Here is a 9,959-nt window from a genome sequence, read left to right on the forward strand (position 1 = left end):
CAAAGCTTCATCACATTTTCACTGTATTTTCCATCTCACTCTGGATCGAACCCTCTTTCCGTATAGCTCTTGTAATAGCCGACTACCTGTGACTAACTAGGAGTAACCATCGAAATATAGGAAAAAGGAGTTAAAGCTTACTTAGTACTAGTTGTTTCATCTCTGCATTACTAGTGTAGCCTAATTCCACTTGAACCTATTTGCAGTAATCAAGCCATGGTTTCCTACTACAGTTCCCTCTCTCCCCTTCTTACTGCCTTTCATTAGCTAATTAGCTGTTACTTGATGCCACAGGTAGCGTTCTATCAAACAGTCCCTTCGTTTAGTCAACGTATACCGGAAACGGCTTTTCTCCACTACACAGTTTTCCGTCACAACTTTTCCTACCCTTTCCGGCAGAGTTCTCTATACTTTGTTCTTTGCTAACACACGCTGTCACAGTCATTACAGTCGTCTCCGTTTTCTTTATCTTATTGCTTCTGGTAATACTAAGCATGGTTTCGAATGTGCAAAGCTACTCTGTAACATTCTAAATGCCCTTTGCCATTATTATGCTATCGGAAGGATTCATCCTGCTGCACGACACTGCCAATCGGACGATGACTATGGTCCAGCCATTTACTTGGGAAACGCTGCAACATCCTCGGTACAGCTCGAACATCTCTCATCGTGAATTTCACATCTTCGGCGACCCGAAGAGAGTCATACCTGGACGTCGGTCCAAATCGGACGAGAAGGTGCGGGAGTGGGTGCGGTTGTGGATCCATCAACGGTCGACCACGTCCTACGAAACAGGAACTGATCGTCTCCTTTCTCATTGGGATGAATGTCTTAAAGCGTGTGGTGATTACTTTTGAATGAAACTATTCAATGGTCGCGTTGTTGCAGGTGCAGACTAAATAAGCAATAAATAAACAACTAAATAATTTAGATCTGTCCTATCTGTCCGTCCAGTTTTCCTACAGCAACACACTCGAAAATCTTTGATTCTCTTCTTGTCTGTACTGTTCACCGTTCGCTTTTTATTTTCATGAAGAGCTACAGTCCATAAAAATACTTCCAAATAAGTTTTCTATGACTTCAAGCTATAATGGATGTTAACAAATTTCTCTTTTCCGGAATAGCTTTTCCTATTATTGCCAGTCTGTATTATATGTGCTCACTGTCTTCATTTATTTTGATGCCGAAAAAACAAAACTTATGCTTTGCTTTCACTGTGTCGTTCTCTAACCAGCTACCTCCAGCCTGTCTGATTTAATACGATTATACTCGCTTGCTCTTGTTTTACTTTTGTTAGCTTAGATATTATACCTATCATTCAGACTACATCCGTTCTGTTCAACATAGCTTCCAACTCATTTGATGACTATGATATAATTACAGTGTTATTGACAAATCTTGATGATTTTATTTCTTCTAGCCGAACCTCAACTCGTTTCGTCTTATATGCAGATAGATGACACTGCTGGTGAGTGTACCGTACAGTACCCGCATCTACATCCAGATTCAGTCAGCGTATAAATGAGATGGCAGTGTCTAGAAGCTCACCAACAGCCAGCCGATGGAACGCGTCACTTAATTTCCATATATTGCTATGGTATACTTGTGCACGGGAAGTGCCATTACGGAAGGCTGTTTTGATTCGCTCTTCTCATATAACAGTGAAATAGACCTTTTATTTTTGCTTCAACTCTGAATGGTCCTTTAAGCCAGTAAATTCGCGTTAGTTACATTCACTGCACCTAGCTGCTAAGTTGTGTACAACTAGAGCTTGCAAAAGAAACTGTGTATATGCATACGTCGACATTAATAAGAGATATGAGACCAGTGACAGTTTAAAGGGCGTTCAACGTGTTTCAGTTTTGCGTCATATAAATAGTTATTTTATACTTGCTTACATGTCGCAACAGTTGATTAACTCTCTATGTGCGATAATTCTCTGCTAAATTATAAGTTCCTTCTTGAATTTGTGTATGAAGTGGCAAGGTCTTTGTTGGAGAATGTCTGTGTTTTGCTACAGGCAAGTGAAAATAGCGAAAGTCGGTTCTAAAATAATAATGCAGAAGAACCCTAATAACATCATCATCGAGCCAACACAATGATAGCGTTAGGAATTGTTATTTCACAAATAATGACCTCACTATTTTGCTAAGAAACTACGAGGGTTGGCTGAAAAGTAATGCCTCCACCTTCCTAACTCTTCAATAGTTGGCAGAATTGGTATGCGGCTTGTACTGGCTTGTTCCGTAGCCTCTCCTCAACAGCTCCAGTGGGCGGGAAGCCTTAGCATTGACGGGTGTGTTGTTACAGAACCCTGTGCAGACGGTCGGTCAGTGCGGTTTAAGCAAAGTGCAGTCATTGAATTCTTGACAGCAGAAGTTGTCACCCCAAAGGAGATTCAGCAGAGAATGAAAGCAGTTTATGGTGATTGTGTAGATGCGAGTACTGTGCGTCACTGGGCGAGTACGTTTAAAGATTTTGAGGCGGGAACATCTGACCTGCGTGACAAACAAAGAGTTGGACGTCCTGTGACAGCAACCAGCGAGTTTCACAAGCAAAATGTTGACAGGTTGATTAATGACGATCGTCGTATCACTCAGAGAGAAAGTGCAAGCACAGTCGGCATTCCATAAGAACGTGTGGGTTGCATTATTGCTTTGCTTGGCTATCAGAAGATTTGTGCACGATGGGTACCCTGGATGATGACTCCTAAAATGAAAGCGCACAGACTTGAAATTTTCCAGGAACTCCTCTCGCGCTACGAGAGTGAAGGTGACACCTTTCTTAATTCAATTGTGACAGGAGACGAAACGTGGGTACACCATTACGACCCGGAGACGAAACCTCTGTCTATGGAATATCGACACAAAGACTCGCCCCAGAAAAAGAAATTAGAGACGCAGCCCTCAGTTGGAAAAATCATGGTGACAGTGTTCTGGGACGCAGATGGTGTTATACGTGTTGATTTGCTTGATCGTGGAACAACAATAGGTTCAGAGTGTTACATCACAACGCTGCGAACTCTGAAACGACGGCTAACAAGTATCCGAAAGGAAAAGAGAAATGTTTTCCTGCAGCATGACAATGCACTTCACGTGCCACCACAGCAAAACTTCAGAGAGTGAATATCACCACCGTACGGTATCCTCCATACAGTCCAGAAATGGCACAGTCTGACTTCCATTTTTTCCCGATAGAAACACGATCTGCGGTGACGTCATTATTCTTCTGATGAAGACGTTGAGAGAACTGTGAGACTGTGGTTGCGAAAACAGAGTGTCGACTTCTTCTGTGACGGCTTCAGAAAACTTGTTCATCGTTGGCAGAAATGTTGGCAGAAATGTATCCAATTAGCTGGTGATTACGTGGAAAAGTGAATATTGGTAATTAAAGATCACATTCTAAGGATTTCTTTTGCGTTCGATTTATTAAAATATTCCTATCCAAACCAAATGAACTCAGGTGTACGCATTACTTTTTATTCAACCCTCGTACATTCTGCATTTTCATGTACTTTTATCACACGTAGTGGTAGGTGACAGAGTATTCAACTGTTAGGAACACAGAATCGATAAGAAAAACCACGGTAAGAATGTGGCGTACACAACAAAGTATGTACTATGATCATAACTGTGTCAGCGTCATCGCACTAGAACGATATGAGTAACGTAAAACGCAAGGGCCGCACAAGGAGGGGCAAAAATTAAGTCACATTTCTTCAACAAGTTTTAATCTTTTTTTTTGCGTGTTGTCAAGATTATTACTTACAACTTCCTACGTCTATACTTCGTTCAGTGTGTAAGAAAGATTTTTACTCATCCACATTACGAAAAGCTAATTCAGAACATCCATTTTCATTTTACCTAATGTAAAGCTCACGTTATTTGCAATGTCACAGTTCCATTGACGGGAGATTTGGATATGGTTTGTATATAGAAAACTCATAGCACCAGTACAGTGCTATAACCAGCATTCCAGTCGTAATGATTTATGACAGTCGTTGTGAAGAAGCAAAATGGATACTTTTGTTAGTGCGTGATGTTCAGATGGAGACGAAATATTTGGTACATTATTAATGAAGATCAACACATTCATTAGTGTAACTGAAGAACATATGCAATTATTTGATCATTGCTACTGCAGAAACGCATACAAAAGTTTTTGTTTACTCATTGTTTTTTATGATTATGACTATTTAACTTTAGTTTATAGAGCAAAGTGTAATATGCGAGGCCATAAATATATGCACACACATATAAACAAACGTATTTCACTGAAGATTTTACGTATGAAAGACGTATGTAATACCACTACTGTCTTTCCATAAGGTAATCCTATTATCAAATACATGATTCTGTTACAGTAAATTGCCATTTGGAAGTTTGTACAGGAATCAAAGAGCAATAGCTTTTAAATCATTAGGTGTGTATAAGCAAGGTTAAATTCACTTCAGAAATTGCAGAATATACAGTCGGCAGTAATGAGGAAATAATACTCCATAACTGACACGATAGATTATTAGCACCTTTCAGACTATCTGCCTACAAATGTTTACATTAACTTTTACTGTGTCTTACCTGCAACACAAGTATTTTTTTTCTAAAAGTAATAATGTTCAACATCTTCATCATGCGAAAGTGTTGCCAACTGTAGGGCGTCACTATGAAAATATCATCAAGTCTATGTAGCCGTGTGAAGCAGTTTGGGACTACCATAATACACGGATATGGTAGCTTCTCTACATTCCACTGTGTAAATGAATACTTTTATTATTCTGTATGGTAATTATTGAATGGTCATATAACTACACTCCTGGAAATGGAAAAAAGAACACATTGACACCGGTGTGTCAGACCCACCATACTTGCTCCGGACACTGCGAGAGGGCTGTACAAGCAATGATCACACGCACGGCACAGCGGACACACCAGGAACCGCGGTGTTGGCCGTCGAATGGCGCTAGCTGCGCAGCATTTGTGCACCGCCGCCGTCAGTGTCAGCCAGTTTGCCGTGCATACGGAGCTCCATCGCAGTCTTTAACACTGGTAGCATGCCGCGACAGCGTGGACGTGAACCGTATGTGCAGTTGACGGACTTTGAGCGAGGGCGTATAGTGGGCATGCGGGAGGCCGGGTGGACGTACCGCCGAATTGCTCAACACGTGGGGTGTGAGGTCTCCACTGTACATCGATGTTGTCGCCAGTGGTCGGCGGAAGGTGCACGTGCCCGTCGACCTGGGACCGGACCGCAGCGACGCACGGATGCACGCCAATACCGTAGGATCCTACGCAGTGCCGTAGGGGACCGCACCGCCACTTCCCAGCAAATTAGGGACACGGTTGCTCCTGGGGTATCGGCGAGGACCATTCGCAACCGTCTCCATGAAGCTGGGCTACGGTCCCGCACACCGTTAGGCCGTCTTCCGCTCACGCCCCAACATCGTGCAGCCCGCCTCCAGTGGTGTCGCGACAGGCGTGAATGGAGGGACGAATGGAGACGTGTCGTCTTCGGCGATGAGAGTCGCTTCTGCCTTGGTGCCAATGATGGTAGTATGCGTGTTTGGCGCCGTGCAGGTGAGCGCCACAATCAGGACTGCATACGACCGAGGCACACAGGGCCAACACCCGGCATCATGGTGTGGGGAGCGATCTCCTACACTGGCCGTACACCACTGGTGATCGTCGAGGGGACACTGAATAGTGCACGGTACATCCAAACCGTCATCGAACCCATCGTTCTACCATTCCTAGACCGGCAAGGGAACGTGCTGTTCCAACAGGACAATGCACGTCCGCATGTATCCCGTGCCACCCAACGTGCTCTAGAAGGTGTAAGTCAACTACCCTGGCCAGCAATATCTCCGGATCTGTCCCCCATCGAGCATGTTTGGGACTGGATGAAGCGTCGTCTCACGCGGTCTGCACGTCCAGCACGAACGCTGGTCCAACTGAGGCGCCAGGTGGAAATGGCATGGCAAGCCGTTCCACAGGACTACATCCAGCATCTCTTCGATCGTCTCCATGGGAGAATAGCAGCCTGCATTGCTGCGAAAGGTGGATATACACTGTACTAGTGCCGACATTGTGCATGCTCTGTTGCCTGTGTGTATGTGCCTGTGGTTCTGTCAGTGTGATCATGTGATGTATCTGACCCGAGGAATGTGTCAATAAAGTTTCCCCTTCCTGGGACAATGAATTCACGGTGCTCTTATTTCAATTTCCAGGAGTGTATTTACTGCAATACGGAATGTCTCGTAATTAGTTATTTTGGTCCATGAAATGAAGCCAAGTGTACAAACTGTGTATTGAAAACGGGTAGATGTTTCTACATAAATCTAGCATCTAAATCATTAAAAAATCACCTAGAGCATGACCAAATGAAAAAAAGATTTCCTTCCTCCAGGAAAAATTCTGGTCTGAAAGTGATAAGAGCTTCCGGTGCTTTCCAACGAAAACAGTATACAAGTCTGTGTGAAATTAATCTTCTTGCTTCACTTCTACTTTAGTTCCCATTCCCATGAGCACAGATTCTTTTCTGTAGTAATTTGGCTTCATCACAATAATCTACATGATAACATTTTAGTTTAGGCTCAAATATTCGTTTCTTTTACTGGTAGTTATTGGGGGATTAATGAAAATTTGTGTCGCACCAGGACTGATCCTGGAATTACGTGCATACTGAAACGGGTTGAGGTATCACTGATGTTTCCTAACGTTACTTCCGAACACAGGAGCCAAAGGCTCTCCACGCGACACTTTGGAATAGCACCACTGGGAGCTGGGGGAAGATATTCAGTGGGGGACCCTGGCTTCCCTTGCCAGAGGGATGTATATAAACTGACTTGAATCCACTGAAATGAAACAAATTGCATCAGTGGGGATAACACCAAAACTTCGATCCCCAATGTGCATTTCCCACATACTGTTTGCTTTGATATTTGGAAGTAGTGGAGGAACCATTAGTGACAGTGAAAGTCATTATCAGTCTTGGAGGTGTGCTCATACAGTCTAATCGGTTTTGACAGTAAGCATGCCAAGATGAGAAGGGCCTGCTTTTCGTTTCGTTTGAAGATTGATTTCTCACAATCCTTTAGTCTCAGGGAGAAGCCATGCTTTGGATACATGAAGACGGCATCAATCGCCAAAGAGCCGATGACTGCGAAGGCGATTATTGGTAAGTGCTAGCAGGGGCTGAAAGGGGCGGGTGAAGGCCCGATAAAAACAGTAAAAATAAAACAAAAAAAAACAGTTTAAAAAATAAAGTAAACAAGGGGTTCAGGCATAGTCACCCCATATTCGTTACACTCAACTTCAGCATTTTCTGTGTATACTTCACTGAAATCATTTGATGTCACTGTATTTCGTTCAGTTCATCCTCATAGATTCCATCCATGAATTTAAATTTTTGGGCAAGTCTGTCTTAAACAGTGAACTTTGCAGCCAGTTGAGTAAACAACTTAACGTGTTTCTGTTGTACATATATATGATACCTAACTATATGTGGTACAATATCTAGCATAACTTCCGCTTCATTCAGCCTCGAGGAAATAATCAGTAACTGAACGGACAAAGCACTCTTTAGGCTAGTTTGCCTTAAGGCTACCCACCTCCATCACGGATCACCTTCAGACTAGGAGGCCTTCATTCTGTGGCAATTACGATGGCCTTACCAACGCCAATCGTTGTAGCGCTTCGCGAACATCCACGGAATCATCTACTTGTGAAATCTCCACCAGATGTCATCAATAATATGTGCTACTTACCTTAATGTTTGTGCCGGGCGCAGAGATGTAGTTGTTAATGTGCTTCAAATGGCCCGCATCTCGTGGTCGTGCGGTAGCGTTCTCGCTTCCCACGCCCGGATTCCCGGGTTCGATTCCCGGCGGGGTCAGGGATTTTCTCTGCCTCGTGATGGCTGGGTGTTGTGTGCTGTCCTTAGGTTAGTTAGGTTTAAGTAGTTCTAAGTTCTAGGGGACTGATGACCATAGATGTTAAGTCCCATAGTGCTCAGAGCCATTTGAATCATTTTTTGCTTCAAATGCCCGTCGGGCCATCAAATATTAGGCCTTTCATGCTTTCGTTAAAGCCCCTAAGGAAAATTCTAGAATGGTTCCTTTGGAAACGATACAATCCTTCCCCGTCTTACCTTAATTCCAACTGGTGCTGTGACGATAACAACGCCGTCGTCGACGGAGCGTTAAATTATAATTTTCCTTCAATCAGTCTTCCATTCTGATGGCCAGATTCCTTTGCAAATATCCGAATGAATGGTCTCACCGTATCTTCTCGTCTTCTTACCAAAAATAAATTTCTGATCTACTTCTTCAGATAATTAAGTAAAGCTTATGGAACAGATCGTTTGAATGGGGAGTAGCAACTGACGCCATCCATCCGAAGTGGGTTATTGTTATCCAAGACGTCGCGTATTATAATTAGATGTAAGTGGTGTACAACAGGAATACCACAGTGTCCATGATATGACAAATTACACAAGTGTTATTTATTAACTCTGCGTTAATGCCGTTGTGGTTACAACGAGAGAAAACATTAGTACAATTACAATTAACCTATTTTCGTGGTCTGTTTATGCTGTCACATCTCGTTTCCATTGTGTCGAATCTTCGTATATCCTATAGACACTTCAAAATATTTTTCATGGCAGTACTTACTGCATTTGTATGCAAGAATAGTTTGTGCGATATTTATTATCGTCCTGTTTGTGTATCTAAGACAGCCCATAAATTCATCCATCGCTTCCTCGGTCATTTTTGAGGGTCATAAACCTTACTAACCTTTACAGATATCTTCCACATCGAGAATTATGCATTAATCTCAACGTAACACCAATTTTTCCTCTCTCTCTCTCTCTCGCTCCCTCTCTCTCTCTATGCGTGCGCACGCGCGAGCGCGCGCGCGCGCGCGTGTGTGTGTGTGTGTGTGTGTGTGTGTGTGTGTGTTGTAAACTTCCTACATTACCTATAGTTGAATTACGTGCCCATGTTTTTATCCATAAATAGAATATACTTCTCCGCAGTTGTGGTTGTAGAGTACATAATATTAAATATTTTTCTGTTTTTCAGGTTTTGTCCGTGACAAGACGGAAGACTACCCGCTGTGTATGCACCTGCTGTCTGGAATGCTGCTCACGGCGATGTTTTCTTGGTTTACTGAAGGCGTCGTTCAGTGGTACCGCCAGAAGAGATGAATTCTCAGTATATAATCAACAATGTCTAATTCCCGATCATAAGTCGTTTTATGCCTTAGTTTTTTTTTAAAGAGATTTTCTAGATCATAACGAAGAGTTATTTATTCTGATCTAGCGAAGTAGAGTCTTTCGAAGTAGTCACGAACGGGAAAATGTTTGTAAATGTACTTATGCAGAACTGCACTTTCAAATTTGAATGTATTGTTGAATCTCAGAAAAGCATACATAAAATTTGTATTGGCTAAGAAAAACGTTATATCTTTAGAGATTACTGTTATATACAGCCTTTACCATTAACATCCTTTCAATATTTGGCTGACTTCGACCGCACTTTGTAGATAGGCAAATATCACAGATATCGCTGTAACATAATGGAGAGCTAGTGAAAAACCTTAGAGTCCAGTTATGGCATATACCAAAGGACCTTGACAATCCAGTATGTCGGGGAATCTATCAATTAAGTATTATGAAATATGCGTTGTTATCAATGCCGTTCTTAAAAACCTCGTCTAAAAAAGGCATATAAGCAAAACCTATTGTTCTAAAGCACAATACTAGTAACTGTTGTTTATTAGACATAACCGTATAAAAAATTAAAAGTATAAATTACTTTTCTGTAAACACAGAACTGAATAAAAAGTCGAATGCTGATGTATTAAATCAGTTTAAGGCTCAAAGTGTTAGAAAAGTTCAACATACATTAATAATTTTTTGTGCGCCATTTACGAAATAAAATAAGCTCCACTGTTTCGAAA

General features: G+C 42.2%; 1 protein-coding gene across 1 annotated transcript in view; it reads left to right on the forward strand.

Annotated features, from left to right (window-relative positions):
* The window catches only part of LOC126088229 (monocarboxylate transporter 1-like), a 66,252-nt gene extending 57,048 nt beyond the window's left edge, over positions 1-9,204 (forward strand). The window contains exon 6 of the mRNA XM_049906357.1: positions 9,080-9,204. Coding sequence (XP_049762314.1) covers positions 9,080-9,204 — 125 coding nt within the window. The remainder of the gene's footprint in view (positions 1-9,079) is intronic.
* The last annotated feature ends 755 nt before the right edge of the window (positions 9,205-9,959 follow it).

Source organism: Schistocerca cancellata, chromosome 6 (assembly GCF_023864275.1).
Source record: "Schistocerca cancellata isolate TAMUIC-IGC-003103 chromosome 6, iqSchCanc2.1, whole genome shotgun sequence".
In the NCBI taxonomy this organism is placed as follows: Eukaryota; Metazoa; Arthropoda; class Insecta; order Orthoptera; family Acrididae; genus Schistocerca; species Schistocerca cancellata.